Below are 20846 nucleotides of genomic sequence, written 5' to 3'. Positions count from 1 at the left end.
ATTACTGAAGGAGACTATGTTCAGGAGCTAGAGATCGGAAGAGGAACCTACAGATGGTGGGATCACAGTGTGGTTGACTTCTTGGGAATGAACCCGACTGAAGTTAGGACTGTAAGTTGAAAGAAGGTATACGAGTCATGCATGGAAAATGTCCAGCCACTGTTAACATAAAGTGAACAGTTTGTGCCACACTGATGTAGTTGTCAGCCAAAGAGACTGGAATAAAACTCACCTGTGTGAACAATGACCACTTCCTGCACTAGTCAGTGGGGGCAGTAGATGCCATTGAGTGAGCATGTGTGCTGTGTGCCATCACATTCAAAATGACTGAGTGAGTAGAGCAAGGAATCTGCATCAAATTTTATGTTAAGCTGAACATTCCTGTGGAAATTGTTGGGATGACTCCAAAGGCTGCAACTATGTGCAACTGGTGATTGGCAGCTTCATCACACAATGTTCTCCCTGGTGCATCATGTCTCCTGCAGGTTTTTTGACTAAACATCTGATCATTCAGGTGACTAAGACCCCTCCAGCCCAGATTTGACACCCTGGGATTTATAGACTTTTCCAAAACTAAAATCAGCTTTGAACTGGAAGAGATTTTGAACCGTCAAAGAGATTCAGAAAAATATAACAGTGGTGATGATGGCTATTGGGAGAACTGTGTGAGGTCCCAAGGTACCTACTTTGATGGAGACTGAGATGCTTTGTCCTTCTTATTGTCCAATGTTTCTTATATCGTGCGACTTCTTCAAAAAATGTCTCTTTTTCATATTCCATGGTTAGATACCTTCTGGACAGATCTTGTATATCTCAGGTGAGTTTGAGTAGAGGGAGAGAGGATGGAGTAGTGAGGAAAGCCTTCTGATAGTGAAAAGGTATGTTGGGTTATAATCTAGATTACAGTAGCTTTTATTGCAAGGGAAACTATCTTTAAAAAAAGGGACTTGTCTATGTATATCAGTGGTGAGATAGGGCTGTGGCCTAAGTAGGGTTTCAATAGGGAAGAATGAAATGGTGACCTATGAGTGAGGAGAATCAAATGCTTTTTTCTAAATACTGAACAGAAAAAGTCCAGAGTATGAGTTCATTGTAATAGATGACTATTGGTTTCTTTGTAGCTAATTGTGCCATGATAGCCATAGTCCTTGGGATAGGGACAAACAGAACAGTATGACATGAGGTACTCTGGGATTAATGATCTGAACTCATTTCTTGGCAGTGTGGGGTCTGGGATTAAATTTATAGAATGGGTCCAGGATTTGGCCTGCACATGGGAATGGTGTGGCCAGCATGGGTGGCCATGAGAAAACTTCCAGTCAGCTCTAAGAGTGAAGGCAGGGTCAGGATAGACAAGTTCTTAGGTGGATGGCAGAGAGCCCCACAATCTCTGAGGCTAGGATACACACAGGAATCTGACCATGGGGTGAGAAGGCTCTACTGCAGATGAGGGTGGATCCTGGAGTCTTCACTTCCTGACATGAGTCCAGCAAGGGCACAGTGTCTTCTTTCAGCACCAGGGCTTTAGCTCCTGATGAGCCGATGGTTGGCTCTGTATGATCTTAGAAACTCTCTTCAAGAATCATAAATGTATGATTATATATATATATATATATTCCTCTTCATAATATATATATTAAATCTATGATAAAGAGATGAGGACACTAAAGCTTAACAGGATTAAGTTCTCTAGGGTTACACAGATAACAAGAATAGAATTTTTTCTCCTCTTTTGCTTTTTATTGACTTTGCTGGGGACAGGAAACTCAATAAAATTTGAGTTTGCACAAATTTTGAACAAATTTGCATTCAGGTGTGTCTCACTTCAAAGTCCAGTTCTTATCTTAACCTTTTACTCATTTGATCATTCCCTTAAAATGAAAATAAGACACAAAGAGGAACAATAATTCCACTTACTGAGTATATGTAAAAGCTATTATTTTAGTATCTTTAAAGAAAAATATAATTAAAAATGGGATATTTTTCACCTGAACATATATATGAATCATGACCATCTAATCCAAATTTATACAAAATAAAGAGATTTCATTTTATACATATGAATACATTTATGTTTCATAAATGTATGTTTTTTAGAAAGTAATAGAGAGTGGGAGGGGTTTGGATAATGATCAGAGGTTCTAATGGGTTAAATATTCTATGAACAGCAATTAAATTATTTGATATTATAAAAGAAAAAGGGTAAGAGTAATAAATTACTTTTGTCTTAAAACTCTCTCCAATCAGTAACTGAAGGCAAGTTACCTGCTGAAAATCACATGCTTTTAATGTCCTCTTTTATTCTTATCATGCTTGGAAGCACATGACACTCAGCATTTTTCATACACCATAGGCATAGATAACACTAGGGATGAGGACCTGAAAGGGAAACCTTCTATCACCCAGTACCCTGTCCTTCTGGAATCAGAAAACAATGTCCACTTGTTCCCTTCCTGAGAACACATAAAATAAAATAGTCACTCATTGGAATCTGAAATTGTGTTTTGTTTTTCATAGCTGGTAATTGTTAATTGACTGCAAGGAGAACAACACAAGCAATTAATTTAATTAGCCTATTGGAATAGCAATGACATACTCAGAAATGATCATTATTAAAGTTGTGTGTAAAATATGGTTCCAATTTATTTCAGAGATGAACAGACAACAAATGTAAAATCATTACAAATGGAATTCTACTATTTTTCCATTGAACACATACTTTTGTTTATAACTATGCCTTTATAATTTTACCTGTATCAGTTGGGCAATTCATTTTTAAAAGTTTTGTTTTAACTAGTATGTGTTAAAACCACATACTAGATGCAGGTTTCTTTTCCAGTGACCTTGAGGAGGTCCCAGTGTTATTAAGCCCAACTTCCCTTCATACATTTCTGTACATTTTTTGTTAGGGTCATGTCTCTTCTCCCCATTGAAGACAAGAAGGGAAATCCATAGACTGATGTGAATACTCTGAGGAGCAAGATGAATCTACAGCTCCTGATCCTTTGGATATTTGTTAATAAATTGGGGGCAGAATGATGAGGAATAGAGGATCCAGGAAGTTCTGTGCATGTGATCCCTGTCCCTGAAACTTATTCAGACTAGGCCAAAAGACAAGGAGAACTGATGAACTTTGTCTAAGATGAACATATTAGCATAGAATAAAAAAATGAAGGGAGCTCAGTATTTTTTAGAATAATTACAAAGGCTCTTTATTGCTTCAGTTTTGCACAGGACATTATTCATTGGTGCAACAAAAACATCCTGGACCCATGGCATTGTCAGTAGTCAGATACAAATGTTTGTGAACTAGAATGGAAAGTGTCATGCATGAATGAAACTTTCAGTTCAAACCAAAGGTTTTTTTTAATTCTTATTTATTTATTTACTACTTGTAAGTGTTATGATGCAACATTTATAGAGTGAGAAAATGACATAAGAATAAGACAAAAAAAACATTTTAACCCATGAACTCCCCCTAAATGAGCAAGCTTATTATGCTCATTGTTTAAAAAAATGGAACCTTGGGAGGGTGAGCTGAATTGGCATGGGTAGAGGGGTTGCTCAGCCCATGATGTCTCACTAGGACTCAAACTGTTAATAGAGAAAGGAGGGATAAAATCCTCTTTTAAAAACAGTGAAGTTTACCTATTACCAGTCTCCCTTAGATTGGGGAGAAGATTATGATCAATAATAACTATTTCCTATTTTTAATTGAGACACAATGATAAATAAAGGAAAATACTTATCATTGGGCCATGGTGAGTCAATAGTAATGAACATCAAACTCCTGAATGAATTAAGGTCAATAATCACTGGTCCCTATGTTTAATTTAGACACAGTGATAAGTAATGAAAAATACTTAACATCAGGCACTGGTGAACCCATAATAATGCATATCAAATACCTGAACTATAGCTCTCAGGATCTTCAAATAAACACTTCAGGTGAAAACGGGACTTCACTAAGAACATAATTTAGAGCTAACTTCTTTTTTCAGAGTGTTTTTCACATCCTTATTCCTCAAACTGTGGATCAATGGGTTTAACATGGGAATGACAACTCCCTCTGTGTAGAAAACAGAGGCCACTTTGTCTGTGTCCATGGAGTGACTTGAGCTGGGTTGGAAATACATGAAGAGGAGTGTCCCATAAAACATAGCCACAGTGGTTAAATGGGAGGCACAGGTAGAGAAGACTTTGTGTCTGCCCTTGGCTGATTTCATCCTAAGGATGGTGGTTACGATGTAGCTGTAGGAGAGGAGGACAGTGACAATACTGAACCCCAGAACACAGCTACTGTAAGTGAACACCACTATCTCATTGATGGTTGTGTCTGAGGTGGAGAGGGCAAGTAAGGGTGGGAAGTCACAGAAAAAGTGATTGATGATACTGGAATTGCAGAATGACAACCCAATTGTGCAATAGGTAAAGATTGCAGAGTACACCAGACTTTGGATGTACACAATAGCCATTAGCTTGGTACAGACTCTTCCAGACATGGCTGTTGTATACAGAAGTGGATTACAAATGGCTACGTAATGATCATATGCTATGACAGACTGCATGACGCATTCCACATCTACAAAGGTACCAAAAACAAACATCTGAACAGCACATAAATTATGTGCAATCTTCTTTTGCTGAGATAAGAAATCAGCCATGATTTGGGGGGACACAGTGGAGGAGTAGCAGACATCACTGAATGACAAATTGCTCAGGAAATAATACATGGGTGTGTGGAGCTGGGGGTCCATGTTGATCAGCAGGATCATGCCTAGGTTGGTGATCACAGTGATGCCATAAACCAGCAGGAAGAGCACAAAGGGCCCCTGCTGCACATCCTGCCTGCCAGAGAGTCCTAAGAGTATGAAGTCAGTAAACATGGTGCAGTTCTCAAAGGCCATGATTCTTGTCTGGAAATCCCCTGTTATGAAGGAAGAAAATGGATGTGCAGTGTTAACCTCATCTATCTTATTAGTTAAATTGCTGATTCTTTCTATTTTCAGTCACTAGAAAAAGCAGTAAACATTGGTAGAACTCCATGAGAGAATCTGATTCCTTACAAATGCATGCAATATAATGTAAATCAGTAAATGTTAATGATAATATCTCTTACATTTACATAGTATTCTACCAAGTCCGTGGCACAGTTTTTATATTAAATCATGCTATTTCCATACCAACCAATGTAGTATTTGTGATAGTTTTCATTACTCATTTCTTGGAGAATAAGAAATTGATGTTTTCATAGCTGAGGCAATAGTTCTAAACTAATTGGTTCAGTAACCCACATCTTCTGATAAGATTGTTGCTGTTTTCCAGTACTGCAGAGACTGTGTTATGTCCTGTAACTGAGAAACATAGTTAGTTGAGAGGTACAAATAATGACTATGTTGTTATATTTTCCTTCACTGTTACAATTGGGGATGGGCAGAGATATGGTGGGTTTCTGGATATAACTTTCTCCTGTTCTCCTGTTCCTTTCTAACCCCTCCTGTCCTTTCCAGTCTCAATAGTCAGGGATAGAGATAATCTGTGATTCAGGATCCACTGGAGCAGGAGGGCGGTGATTCCTGGAGAAGAGGCTGAGCATCCCCATCAATGATAGTTAGACTGGAATAGGCCTGGGCTAAACATGCTCCCTCTGACAGCCGCTGTTGTCAAGCAGAGCTTCAGCAGAATGTTTGGGACCTGACTCTAGGCATGCTGGTCTCAAAGGTGGCAGAGAGGTCAGAGTGAGTTGATGTATTTCTCTGTGTGTCACTTTCCTCTATTCAACTAGAATCCACACAGTTTATTCACCAACAGAACAGATGTGTCAGTGGCAAAAGTCTTCATCTGCCCACAGTCCAGTAAATTTAAAGAGAAATCATATTGAACTATGTTTCCATTTCCCTATAATTTGAAATATTGATTATTGTTTTCTTTGATTTCTACTTTCCTCAAGTAGCTCTGAAATCTGCCTTTCTTTGGTTTAAAAAAATGGTATTTGGGAGGCCAATTGTGTTCTATGTCCCACTGTTATAATTTATCCAGTCAATATGTCATGTAGGTCATATGTGACCCTTTCTGTTCTGTGAGGATATAGTGACAGCAGAGGGGAAGATAGAAGAACAGGAAAAGAAAATCTCATTAATGATGTCATGTCCATGTGCAGTTGTCCAAACCCTTGGAACAAACTCATTTGAATATCTGTTCCAGTAGATACATCTTTAAAAATTGCTTTCATTAATACTTTTCATTAAAAAGTAAAAGTAACACTTTTACTTTTCATTAAAAGTAAATAGTTCTTTTAAAATATACAAAGTACAGATAAGAGATCAAAATTAAAAAATTCTACATCTCCACAATCCATGCTTGCATTTCATTATATTTCCTGCCATTTATGTATATGTCTTTAAAATAATTAGATTGATGAAAGTACTTAAAGTTCGGTATAATATTTCATACCCTCTATAGTTTTCATGGCATACATTCAGTCCAAGGAAGATAAAAATGAGAGACATCTAAACAGAAATCAGACAAAGAGTGAGTCCCTGCTCCCTCCCAGTGCACTGACTTCCGTGTTCCATCCAGTCTGTCTGCAGGAGGGATCAGCCCTGCCTCCCCAATGAGCTGGGTTATATCTCCATCTCCATGTCTGGACCATGGGCATTGTACACGGTCTCTCAGGAATGTGTGACAGGTATAATTAATTATATGTTTTATCATGTGTTATTTTTCTACAACAGGCAGGGTGGTTGAGAAAGAACTACAGACTTAAACAAATGCTAGGTGTGTTGAAAAACCACCTAAGTACTTTTCTACCAGCTAAACACAAGAGAGTGCTGTACCTGTGGGACTGAAGAGCTCTAACCATCTTCTGATTTCTCTGGGGTACATGTGGAGGAGGCAGTCCTCCTTGGTCACCTTCTTCAGATTCCTCCCCACACTCATTCTCCCCCCAGGTGCTCCCTGTCTCCAGGGATGCCCACTGCCTCAGGTGACACTCCATTCAAGCAGGATCCAAAAATCTCCAGAAACAGGGGAGCCTTTGTAGTGTAATTCCCACTCCCCATTACACCTAGAATATGGAGAGCAATATATTGTCAAAAAGTAGATCATATAAATTCATTCCCAAATAATTTATGTTCTAATAGAATAGCTTTCTTTAACTATGTGTTTAAGGGGGAAGATTTACAACACAATTGAAGACTTCAGAGAAAACAAGAGAAACATATTCTAATCTACAGTGTTTTCCTGATATGACATGTGCCCCCCCACAGTACTGCACAGAGAACAGCCTACTCATAATCTCCTCCTCCCAGATAATGGCTGTTCTGCTCTGAGGCCTGGATGGTTATCACAAAGTGCAGCACCTCATGATGTCACCAAGGAAAACCAGTTCAGTGTGGCTTCCTGGTGCAGGAACAGGGAAAGTAGTCAGTGAAGTCTGCTACAAATACCTGTGATAGATAAATGGGGCAGAATTTTCTGGTGACAAAAAACAATCATTTAATAAAATAGTTTATGGAAGTTGTATAGTTTTTTAATTTTATAATAATATTTTGAAACGTGTGTATAAGAAACTTTTAGAAATTAAAAAATTAGTAATGAAATCTTACAACCACCTATAATCTGATAGTACATAGTCCTTTTAAAGATATGTATATGTATATTTTTAAATGTACAGATTAAAAAGTTATAAATTCCTGCATTTAAACTCTGAACAATATTCAGAAAACTAGGCTTTCAAAAACTGTTTTTGGACCCTAACACAAGTGATGCCAAGATGGTAAATAGTTGAGTATGATTTTATAAAGTGGAAAGAATCACCATCATTCTGCTTTTATCCTCTCACGTCTGTATCCTTTCATTCAGTATTATGTACATGAGGTTCCCCCAAGCCATTGCATGTGAGGACAGTTTATTCATTCTCTTTGCTGTGCAGTATTCCAATGAATAACCATGCTAAATGTTTTTGTCAAATACCAAATAATGCTACATCAACCATTTTTGCACAAGCTTCGTATGTACATACTTTCTCATTTCTATTGGTTACAAAACTACTGGTGGGTTTTTATGGGCAGCTGCAACAGAAAATTACCATATAGTTTTCCAAAGTTGAAAGTCAGTTCTGACTTCCGTCAGTGAGTGAGAGGTGTAGACGTTACACGTTCAAACAGATACTTGATATTAATATTGAGAATCATTCTAATGGTAGCTGCTCTTTAGGTGAGTCATGATATAGCATGTACATACAGAAAATGCTTAAGTGGTAAGTATACATCTTGTTTTTAAAAAATATCCTAGTAATCAGCATCCAGGTCAAGAAACAGAACATTATCAGAATCACTAAAACCTTCTACTTCCTCCCTTCTTTTTAGTTCCCTTTAGTTCACACATCATACTCATCTCTGCTTATAGTAGCTAGAAGCATAAGCAATCTGATTTTAGGTACATTTCAGTTGTCTTATAGGGGAATTGTGTGCCAGTTCAATGCTATTATCTTTGTGCTTGTAGGTTTGACACCCATCTCTGATTGGTCTTCAGTCTAGTCCAGTTGCACTCCTGCCATCTTGCTGCTCAAGACAGGACCCAGTCCAGAGGTAAAATTTCCAAGGCCATGGGGTTAAAATGGACATATTATTACCACAAGAAGCATCTCCTGTTGTTACTCTGTCATACTGTGTCTCAGAATCCCAGAAACAATGCCTCCTTCAAGAACAGAGCTGTCTCATTGTCCTCCTTGGTTTTCCCTAGCAATTTGAAGTGTTTCTGAAACTGGAAAAGACACCATGTTCATGTTGCCTATCACGCGCCAAACCCGATAAGCGATAAGCAAAAACAGAGACTGAATTTTTATGGGCCCTTTATTCAGATGGCTGGGGATCTGAAAAGATGGTAGGTTTTCACCCTTTCAAATCAATAAAATATATGTTTTTAAAAAAGAAAAGAAAAAGGAACAAAAGAATTGCAGACAGCAGCCACAGAAGGGAGTTGACTTCTTGCCATTGAAACCTACCTGTGTTCTGGGTCCAGTTGCTGTTGTGTAGTGGAAGTCACGGAAAGAGAGGAGGCTGAGGAAAAAAATACATTGTCCTGTGCACCCAGAATGAGCCCAAAAGAAAAAGAACATTACCAGCATCTCAGAAATTGTCCCCACACCCATCACAAATTGATGTCCAGTATGGTGGATCAGTTTGTATGTTTCTGAGATACACAGTAATGAAGTCATATAATATTTTATACATCTTCCTCTGGCTTCTTTCACTCAACATTATGTTTGTAAAATTTCTTTATGCTGCTGTATGTGGAAGTACTTTATTCATCTTGATTGCTGTGTAGTTTTCCAATCCACAAACTTATCATGAAGTCATTTACCAAATCTAGACCATAGGTCAGCAAACTATAGCACATAAAGTTTATTGAAGCTGGGATGCAACAATTCTTTCTACATTGTTGATGTTTCCCTTTATGAAACAAAAGCAAATCTCACTGGTTGTGGAAAAATTTTATAGTCTACAAATCTTACAAAAAATTCACTTCTTATCTTTTTAAAGAAAAGTTTGTCAACCTCTGATTTAATGTGTTGAGAAAATCTGAGTTGTTTTCACATTTATACTGCTATAAATAAATCAATGGTGAATATTGTGTACATGTGTTCAGGTGAACATGTTCATTGGTTTCTTTTGAGTATAATACTGAGATTTTCATTTTGGTCATAGACTGTATATATGATTAACATCTATGAAGTGCTTCAAATGGCTTAGGCAGTCTTCTCAACCTTCACTTAGTTAATCATGTAACAATCAATGACACACAGATGCACATACATACTCTTCTGAGGTATTTAGTATATGCTTTAAGACAGCCAGTGATAGTACATTGTGTCATTAACTTTGAGCAACAATTTTAAACCCTTTAAATGTTTTCTTATACTTTGGGTCTATAAACTGCATAGGACTATGTGAAAAATGAGTGTTCGGTATAATTCCTGTGAGAGAATTTGTGTGTGTGCTGGTAGGGCTGTTGCAGGTTGCCAGTTAGAGCTTGTGATTAGGGAACTAGACACATCTTAGAAAGTTGTATCTCACAAGGAATCTACCTTCAGTCCTGTGGCTTTCTTGGTGGTGTTGGGTATGTGTTTGTTTGTTGAACTGTAAATCAACAGGTTCAGCTTCAGGATTTCCATGTGTAGAACTGAGATAAACTTACCAATACTGGAAGAAGACTCCCCTGATGGGTGGACACAGAAGTCAGGTGAGAGGCCCATAGAGAGAAGGTTTTCCTCTTCCCACTGAAAAAGCCTTTAAGGCTGAGAAAATAGTGAAAAAGTAGGACATGATGATGTGATAAAACAGATCACTTTCCTTGAGTTGCCCTGTGTGGAGAGATGCCACTCGTTAATTGATCTGTCTGCAGAGGCTAGCTGAAGAAGGGAAGGGGATCACAGACAAAGTGATTCATAACATTTTTATCACAGTACTTCAGAATCAGTGCAAAGGATTTGTGTACCAAAGAGCTCACGTTTCCCCCCGATGTATGAGAAGACAATCCACCATGTACAAATTCCCTCAGAAATCACAACAGGATACAGTGAAGGGTTACAGATGGCGATATAGGAGTCATATGCCATAGCAGCCAAGGTAAAGGATTCTGTGTCTGGAAAAGCACACAAAAAATAAAACCACAAGGCATGGCCATAATAACAAATAGGTTTGTTCTCTGAAAGGAAATTGGTCAGCATTTTGGGAGCAATGACTGGGGAGTAAGAAAGGTCTACAAAGGATAGTTTGCTAAGAAAAAATTGCACAGAGGACTGAAATCATGGGTTAATCCTGATTAACATCCCTAATCCAGTGTCCCCATTGAAATCATACCATTCAGTGTCAGGACCATAAAGAGCAGGACCATCTACACAGTTCAGGTGGAGATGGAAATTCTAAGAGAATAAGCTCAGTCATCTCAGTGTAGGTACCTGGTATAGATTCCATGTTCTATGATGTTTTGTTTTTATGAGCATTCTAACATGCTAAAATGCCATATTGATGGAAAGAAAAAATAGATACCGTTACAAGGTTATTTCATTGTTTCAACAAACAAACTTATAAACAAGTAATAAAATAAAGAACCTCAGCCACAATCCTTTTCAAATACAAACCCTGAGAAATACATGTAGGAAATTATATGTATTTTAGTTTGATGTAGTCCAATTCATTTATTCTTGCCTTTACTTCCTTGCTTTGGGTCAAACTCATAAAATACTCTGTAAGATCAAGGTCCATTAATTTCTTCTGTGTAATTCAGTGTTTCAAGTCTTATATTTAAGTCTTTGATCCATTTTGAGTTAATTTTTGTGTATGGGGACACACAGTCTAGTTTCATTCTTTTTGCATGTGACTTTCCAATTTTTCTAGCACTATTTATTGGAGAGGCTTTCTTTTCTCCATTGAATTTTTTGACTCCTTTATTGAGATTTATTTGCCCACATGCATTTGGGTTTATTCTGAGCTCTCAGTTCTGTTCCACAGTTCTGTTCCCACACTGTGTTTTGGTTCTTCTGCCAACCATGTTGTTTTAATTATTGTACTCTGTGGTATAATTTGAAGTCTAGGATGGTGATGCAACCAACTTTGTTCTTTGTTTTCCAGATTGCTTTGGCTGTTTGGGGTTTTCTGTGGTTCCATACAACTACAATAATATTCTTGTCTATTTCTTTTAAAATGTCATTAGAATTTTGATAATGATTGCATTAAATCTGTAGATTGTTTGGGGTAATATGAACATTTTAACTATGTTGATTCTTCCCTTCCATGAACACAAAATATCTTTGCATTTCTTTCTGTATTTTTTATTTCTTTTAATAAGCTCTGTAGTTTTCAGTGTATGGGCCCTTCACATCCTTTAAGTTTATTCCTAGATAGTTTATTCTTTTTGTTTCCATTGCAAATGGAATTGTTTTTTTTCTTTTTTTCTGAAATGTCATTGTTATTGTAGCATATGAGAATGCAATATATTTTTATACAATTATTTTTGTATCCTGTAATTTTAGATGGTATTTGTTTATTGTTTCTAATAGTTTTGGGTGAAGTCTTTAAGGTTTTCTCTATAAAGAATCATGTCATCAGCAAAAAGTGACAATTTTATTATTCTTCTTGATTTGTTTGTCTTTAATTACTTTCTCTTGCGTGGTTGCTTTGGCTAGACCACCCAGTCCTACATGAAATGAGAGTGCTGAAAGTGGTCATCTTGTCCTGTTCCTGATCTTAGAGGAAAAGCTCTCAGTTTTTCACCATTGAGTAGGATATGAGACAAGTGTTAGTCCTGTAAGGCCTTTATGATGTCAATATATTTTCTTTCTTTGTTATCGAGTGTTTTAATTATAAACAGATATCTTCTCAAATGCTTTCTCTGCAATTCTTAATATGATTATGTGATTTTTACCCTTTATTTTGTTCATGTGATGTATTACATTGAAATAAATCAAAGACCTAAATCTAAGACCCGAAACACTAAATTACAAAGAAGGTACTAAAGCTATGGATCTTGATCTTAGAGAATATTTTATGAATTTGACTTCAAACACAAGGGAAGTAAAGGTGGAAACAAAGGGGACCATATCAAACTAAAAAGCTTCTGCACATCAAAAGAAACTGCCAACAGAACAAAAAAGCAGCCATCCGAATACAAGATATTTGAAAACAACAGCTCTGACAGAATTTATGCCTAACTTATATATAAACAACTCATACAAATCAATACCAAACAGACCATCCAACTCAAAAATGGGCACAGGACCTGAACAGATGCTTCTCCCAAGAAGAAATACAAATGTCTATCAGATATTTAAAAAGATGCTCAACTTCACTAGCTATTAGTGAAATGCAAACCACAGCTATAATCAGATTCCAACTCACACCTGATAGAATGGCTATTATCCTCATAAGACAAAAAATAACAAGTGTTGGAAAGATTGTGGAAAAAAGAAAACCTCATTCACTGCTGGTGAGAATGTAAACTGGTATAGCCATGTCGGAAAGCAGTTTGGAGCTTCCTTAAATGAAAATAGAGTCACTATATGGCCCAGAAACACCTCTTCTGAGTGCATACCCCCCCCCCAAATCTAAAAAGCTTGAGTGGCAAAGACACATGCACCTCCATGTTCATTGCAGGGCTATCCACAGTGGCCAAAACATGGAAACCATGAAAGTGTCCTTCAATAATAGCTCTTCCATAGAGGATTCAGTAAAGAATATGTGGAACATAGTACAGTGGAACACTGCTTAGCCATAAGAAAAGATGTAATTCTGCCATTTGCCATAATGTGGATGGACTTTGAGAATATCATGCTAAGTGAACTAAGTCAGTCATAAAAAGCTAAGAACCACATGTTTTCACTTATATATGAGGTAAAAACTGAAACTCATAGGTACAGACAACAGTATTGTGGCTGTCAGAGGGTGTGGGATGGGGGAGTAATAAAGGGTAAAGGCAGTCAAACCTATGGTGACAGAAGGTGGTTTGACTTTGGGTGCAAAATGCAATATACAGAGCATGGGTCATAGAGATGTGCACTTGAAATCTATATAATCTTGTTAACCAGTGTCACCCCAATAAATTTAATTATAAAATAAAATAAAAGTACAATAAGTATAAGTGCAAAAAAAGAAATGTACTTAATGGTATTAAGCATCATAAAGCATCATAATAATCACAGGCTGGAGGACTTTGATTATTTAATAAATATCACATGTAGTAAATTATTCCATAACAGTTTTTCTTTCTAATTATTGAGTGAATCATCATGCTGATATTTTGAACCAGAAGATAATTGAGTCATGTTCCCCTTGGGGAAACTCTTGCAGTTTTCATTAATCATTGAGTAAGGGAATATAAATAATCTAAATTACTGTATTCATAGTGTATCTAAACCCTCACTTGCTGATACACAGGTAAGAAGAGAAAAATTTAAGTCACTCGAAAAATATTTTATGAGGTGTGACCTAAAAATGTGAATGCCAAATGTTATAAAATCTCCTTTAGTTGTTCCCTATTGCATGGGTAACTACAGCCCAAAAGATACAAACTATTGAATTTATGTTTGCAGAGTTAAGTAGGAGTTTTCCAAATTGAGTGTCTGCTTTTGTTTTTATGATGGAAGGAGAACGATCAGATTAAAGCCAGAACAATAAAGAAAACATTGGACCTATTCAACTACCTGAGTGCTTGTATTTTGCTCTAATGAAGAAATGATCAATTATCCTTTATTTTGCTAGTTTTGTGATATAGAAGTCATTTCAAGTTAATGCTATTTCATAATATTCTCTAGTTTTAATGTTTAAAGTCTATTTAAATATATATCGAGAATCATGTTTTATTTCACTACGAGTGACAATAGGAGAGGGCAGTTACAGAAGGAGGCCATGATACAGTAAGAGACACTGTAATACTGGGAAATATGCTCAGTGCAGGCCATTATTATTTTTCTCCTCTTTGCTAACTTACTATTTCAATGCTGAGGCAAAGATATTTGGAATTTTCTGCCTTTTATGAAAACTGTGTCTTGGAACTGGTTTGGTATTAATTTCAAAAGCTGATGCTATATTATTAAATTCTTAAAATCACAGACATTTTTTATAACTCTGAATCCTTTCAAAGGATTTTAATATTGACTTATGTATACCAAATATATTTATTTTGGCATCTAAAGGAAATACCTGATTCAACTAAGATTTAGCTAGTGTTCAACATTGTAGTCTTTTACTATCTTACTTTCTCAAGTAAAATTAAGCCCACGGTAATGTGGCAAATGCAATTGTGATGAGCTGTGTGGTTAGAGAAAAAAAACATAATTGGAATAAGATTCATTGGATTTAATCTTGAAAGAATAATATCTCAGTATTTATTAATAATTATAAAACAATATAATACATTTAGCTAAGAATGAAATATTTAGCTGGAGGCTAAGGTCATATATTTTAAATGATTAGTCATAAATTAGTTTTGGAATCCAATATTTGCTAATGTTTAAAAAATAAATATATCTGATGACAAAGCATAAATTATGTAGTCATCACAAATTTGTAACCAAAAAATGACGAATTTGAAAGAGATTACTTTATACATGTATTGCTTTACGCATTTAGTTAGTCTGCCTATATGCTATCATATCTGCTTGGTCATTAAAACATATTGCTATGTTAAAGGGGAATGAACTGTGAAGAGAAAGCCTATTCTCACACCTGACATTTAATTATGGCCAGGGCAATGAACACTCATTTTCAGATCTAAATCCTATGTTAATTTTCCTAAACAGGTATGTCATTGAACTGAGATCAAGAATTGGGGTCAATTTTTTCTTGTGACTTTTGGTCATATTTTTAATACAGACATAATCATTTTCATTAAAGTTTGTATTTCACTGCTTAATTTGGCTTACTGTGATCATTAGCCATAATCCATTAAAAATTCTTGATTGTTCTTTCAGATAAACCTAAGATCTAACAGAGGAAGAAGTTTTTACACATTAGCTCATGAAATGTTACAATTTTGGCAGCAGCGACTCTATAGAACAAAAACTAATTCAGTTTGTTCTCTTTTGAACATAACTGTCAAAATTCAACTTTATTCGCATATTTTTTCAATTTTTACCCCAATGTTGCAGAATAAATATTAATATTCTCATTCTATAGGTGATTAACTTATAGTATATCATTGTACAGCATTACTGAAAGGTCTAGAATGCTGACTTTCTATTCTGATGCTCTGCACACTGATATAGTGTCTGATGTGAATCGCTATCAAAAGAAAATTATTTTTAATCAATCACTTGGTGTTCTATAGTAACTTAATCAGAAAACAGCTAATAGAATACAGTTATAAATTATCAATTAACCTTATAGCTTTGGAAATGTTATGGATTCTCATAGTGAGTGGACACCTATCATTTCCATTTAATTTTGCAGTGAGTGGCATGGACACTTGACCCACTTACTTGTCACTATCTACTGATCTGTCACTTGGAAATTCTACATTGCCAAAAAATAATTTGAGGACATGGCTCAACACCTTGTGTCACAATATTGAGTCACAACTCTGTGTATTCTTTTTGTAGTAAGTAAACTGTAATTGTACAAATATCTTTATGCTTGTTTTATAAGATTTCAACATGAAGAATGTCACTGAGGTTACTACATTTATACTGAAGGGTTTCACGGAAAATTTACAAGGGCAAATCATCTTATTCTTTGTGTTTCTAGCAATTTACCTCTTTACTCTGGTGGGAAATTTAGGGCTAGTTGTATTGGTCATTGGGGATTCCAGGCTCCACAACCCCATGTACTACTTTTTGAGTGTGTTATCATCAGTGGATGCCTGCATTTCCTCAGTAATTATTCCAAATATGTTAGTAGATTTTCTGTCAAAGAATAAAGTCATTTCATTTCTTGGATGTGCAACACAGATGTTTGTAGTAGCTACTTTTGGGACCGCGGAATGCTTCCTCTTGGCTGCAATGGCATATGATCGCTATGTGGCAATCTACAACCCTCTCCTGTATTCAGTTAGCATGTCACCCAGAGTCTATGTGCCACTCATCATTGCTTCTTACATAGGTGGCATTGTGAATGCCTCTACACACACAGTAGCCACTTTTAGCCTATCCTTCTGTGCCTCCAATGAAATCAGACATGTCTTTTGTGACATCCCTCCTCTCCTTGCTATTTCCTGTTCTGACACTCACATAAACCAGCTTCTACTCTTCTACTTTGTGGGCTCCATTGAGATCGTCACTATCCTGATTGTCCTGATCTCCTATGGCTTCATTCTGTTGGCCATTCTGAGGACACGTTCTGCTGAGGGGAGGAGAAAAGTCTTCTCTACATGTGGCTCTCACTTAACAGGAGTGTCAGTTTATCATGGAACCATCCTCTTCATGTATGTGAGACCGAGTTCCAGCTATGCCTTGGACCATGACATGATAGTGTCAACATTTTACACCATTGTGATTCCCATGCTGAATCCCATCATCTACAGTCTTAGGAACAAAGATGTGAAAGAGGCAATGAAAAGAGTATTTGGGAAAAATGGGTTTTTCAGTAAAGTATCTTTTTACAGTTAAAAATGAAGCAAAAAATTGAGATGTATGTTCTATGCCTCAATATTAAAAAGATATGAGGATCCTGTTTGCTTTTCTTGTCAGAATGGCTATCATCAATAAATCAACAAATGATTGTTTGCTAAGACAAGGAGAAAAGGGAACCCTTGTGCACTATGGGTGGGAATGCAGGTTGGTGCATCCACTGTGGAAAGCAGAATGGACTTAATAAAAAAATGTAAAAATGTAGCCCTGACTACTGTGCCTCATCTAGCTGGACATCATCTCACAGACTGAATAGTCTGCAATTAATTTCCCTGTCAGGGCACATGACCAGGTAGTGAGTTCCATCCCCAATGGGACATGTAAAAGAAGCACCCAACTGATCTATGTTTCTATTTTGCATCAATGCTTTTTTTTCACTTCCTCTCTCAGTTCTTCCCCCTCTCCCTTAAAACTAAATCAATAAAATCTTTTCAAAATATAGCTTACAAAAATTTGAAAATAGAACTGCATGATAAAGCGAAGATAAATGGTGATTGAAGGAAACATAATTTGGGGTGATGAACACACAATACAGTTTACAGATGATTTAGTATAGAGCTCTACCCCTGAAACCTATGTAATTTTCCTTAAGCAATGTTAAGTCAATAAATAAAATTTAAAATCTGAAAAGTTGAAAAATATTTCATAAATATAAAAATGGAACTGCCTTAAGACCCAATGATTCCACTTCTGGAAATATATCTGGAACTAAAATGCTAATTTGAAAAAATATATGCACCTCTATATTCATTGCAATGTTAATTAAACAGCCAAGATTTGGAAGCAGCCAAACTGCTTATCAGTAGGTGAGTGGATAAGAACACTTGTTGTACTTTACACAATGGAATACAACTCGACCATAAAACAGAAAGTAATCTTACCTTTTGCAATATCATGGATGGGTGTAGCAGATATTATGCTAAGTGAAATAAGCCAATCAGAGAAAGACAAGTACCATATGATTTCACTTTGATCTGGAACCTAATGAACAGAATAAGGTAACAAACAAAATAGAAACAGATTCATAGACACAGAGAACAGACTGACAGTTGTCAGAGGAGAGAGAGTTTGGGGGAATGGGTGGACAAAGTGAAGGGATTAAGCAGTACAAATTGGTAGTTACAGGGTAGCCACAGAAATGTGAATTATAGCACAGGAACTATGAGGTCTGTCCAGAAAGTATCCATCCACTCAATATTTTAAAAAAAAAAAAAAAGGAGGCATTTGTTGAAGAAGATACAACATGCAAGAAACATCGTATGTAGGACAATGACACCTCAGTCCTCTTCAAAGTAGGCACCTTGGGACCTCACATAGTTCTCCCAATGGCCATCAGCTGTCCCCTCATATTTTCCTGAGTATCACCAATAGTCTGAAATCTCTTCAATTTCAAAGGTGATTTTAGTTTTGGGAAAGCCAGAAGTCGTAAGGTGCCAAATCTGGGTGGTAGGGCTGAGTCACTTGGGTGATTTGATACTAAGCAAAAAACTCTGTATAAAACATGATGCCTGGGCAGATATCCTGTTGTGATGAAGCTGCCAATCACCAGTTACCCTTAATGGCAGCCATTTTCATCATATTACATCTCCCAACCAATGAGGAACTTTGATGCTGTAGTACTGATTAACTGTTTGGCCTAGAGGGGTGTACTCATGAAGGACAACACTTTCAAATTTTAAAAACACAGTTAACATGGTCTTAATATTACTGCAACTTTGCTGCTCCTTCTTTGGCCATGGAGAGCCAAGAGACTTTCATTGGGACAACTGGTCCTTTGTGTCTGGATCACAGCTTTATACCCATAATTCATCTCTCATTATGCTTTTCTTGAGGAAATCTGGTTCATTGGTAGTGCTTTAAATCAAGTCATCAGCAACTTCAACATGATGTTATTTGTCTTGGAAAAAGAAGCCATCGAACACATTTTGCCACAACATATTTTGTGCCAAGATCTTGAGTCAAAATCTCAGACATAGTAGATTTTAGAATCCCCAGGTTACCTTCTATTTCTTGCACTGTCAGTTGCCAATCTTTGTTTGTTGCAGCCCATACACATTGAACATTTCAGGTGTTATGCTTGTTGCAGGCCTTCCAGAACATAGGTCACTTTCAACAGATTCTCAACCATCTTTGAATAATTTGTGCCACATTTTCATTTGTTCGGCAGTCATTGCATTTTTCTCAAAAGCTTTCTCAATCATCTGAATCGTTTTTTCAGAGGAATGCTCAAACATAATGCAAAATTTGAGGCAGATTCACTGCTCTACTCAGTCATTTTGAATGAGATGGCCCCACAGAACACGTACTCACCCCATGGTGTCTACAACACCCACTGATTAGTGCAGTGAAGTCATCATTATTCACACAGGTACCTTCCAGTCCAATCTCCTTGGCTGCCAGGTTACATCAATGTCACAAACCATTCTTGTTACTATTAGTAACAGTGGCTGGAGTTTTTCCAGACAGACCTCAAACAGTCTATGACATTGAGAAAAATATTTGTAGAGTCAGGTGGATACATGAAGCAGTGAGGGGACCACTCTGAATTACATGATTGTCTAACCACTTTGCTGTCCATCTGAAATTACAGCAGAATAATCTTAAGTATAATTGATCATTATAATCTTTATAAATATTCATGCCTACTCTCTGTATATTGTCAGAAGTGAAAAATAGACTTTGTTTGTGCTTTTGAGGAAATAATAAAAAGCAGTGAAATGCACCATCACAGAAAGCATGGTAATGACACCAAGAATTCACAACATTACCTGTGGTCTCCAAACCACAGGCTGTACTTAGAATTGCTGCTAATGCATAGACCAAAGGGAGGAGCAGAGTGCTCTGATCTGGAGTCAGATACTAATGATTCTGTGGTGAATGGTATGTGAGCTATAGTTTTGGTATCAAGCAATTTATAGGTTCAACATAATCCCTATTAAAATACCAATGACATATTTCACCGATATAGAATGAACATTTCAAAAATGTATATGCAACCATAAATGACCCTGTATAGCTTCAGCAATTTTAAGAAAGAAGAGCAAAGTAGGAGGGATCACAATATCTTATACCAACTTATTTTATAAAGCCACTGTAATCAAAACATTCTGGCACTTGCATAAGAACAGACACATAGACCAATGGAACAGAATAGAGAGCCCAGAAATAAACACACATCTCTATTGTCAACTAATATTTGACAAACGGGCAGAAGTATAAAATGGAGTAAAATTAATCTATTCAAAAATGGTGTTGTGATATCTGGACAGGCACATGCAACAAAATGAAACTCAATCACCAACTTACAACATACAGCAACTTACAACATACACAAAACAAACTCAAGATGGATAAAATACTTAAGTACAAGTCACAATACTTAAAAGTCTTAGAGGAGAACATAGATAGGAAAATCTCAGGCATTCCATGCAGCAATATTTTCACTGATATGTCCACTAGATCAAGGGACATAAAGGAAAGAATAAACAAATGGGATCTCATCAAAATAAAAAACTTCTGCACAGCTAAGGGAAACAACCTTAAATGAAAAAAGGACCAAAGACATGGGAAAACATATTTTCCAATGAAACCTTGGACAAGGGTTTGATCTCCAAAATATATACAAAACTCACACAACTCCACTCTAAGAAGACAAGCAACCCAATTAAAAAGTGGGCCAAGGAGTTGAACAAACACTTCTCCAAGGAGGACAAGCAGAGGG

At 36.5% G+C, this 20846-nt stretch overlaps 2 protein-coding genes across 2 annotated transcripts; one reads left to right on the top strand and one right to left on the bottom strand.

Moving 5' to 3' along the window:
- Positions 1–3965: 3965 nt before the first annotated feature.
- Positions 3966–4907, bottom strand: LOC128626539 (olfactory receptor-like protein OLF2). Its single transcript, XM_053659229.1, has one exon. The coding sequence runs from the start codon at positions 4905–4907 to the stop codon at positions 3966–3968; it is 942 nt and encodes a 313-aa protein (XP_053515204.1).
- Positions 4908–11911: 7004 nt separating this feature from the next.
- Positions 11912–17104, top strand: LOC128626529 (olfactory receptor 5T2-like). Its single transcript, XM_053659209.1, has 2 exons — positions 11912–11930; positions 16104–17104. Exon 2 carries the CDS (start codon positions 16154–16156, stop codon positions 17102–17104), a length of 951 nt encoding a protein of 316 aa, XP_053515184.1. The 5' UTR covers positions 11912–11930; positions 16104–16153.
- The last annotated feature ends 3742 nt before the right edge of the window (positions 17105–20846 follow it).

Source organism: Artibeus jamaicensis, unplaced genomic scaffold (assembly GCF_021234435.1).
Source record: "Artibeus jamaicensis isolate MK-2021 breed Jamaican fruit bat unplaced genomic scaffold, CSHL_Jam_final scaffold_614, whole genome shotgun sequence".
In the NCBI taxonomy this organism is placed as follows: Eukaryota; Metazoa; Chordata; class Mammalia; order Chiroptera; family Phyllostomidae; genus Artibeus; species Artibeus jamaicensis.
This window is presented reverse-complemented; position numbering and strand designations above follow the sequence as displayed.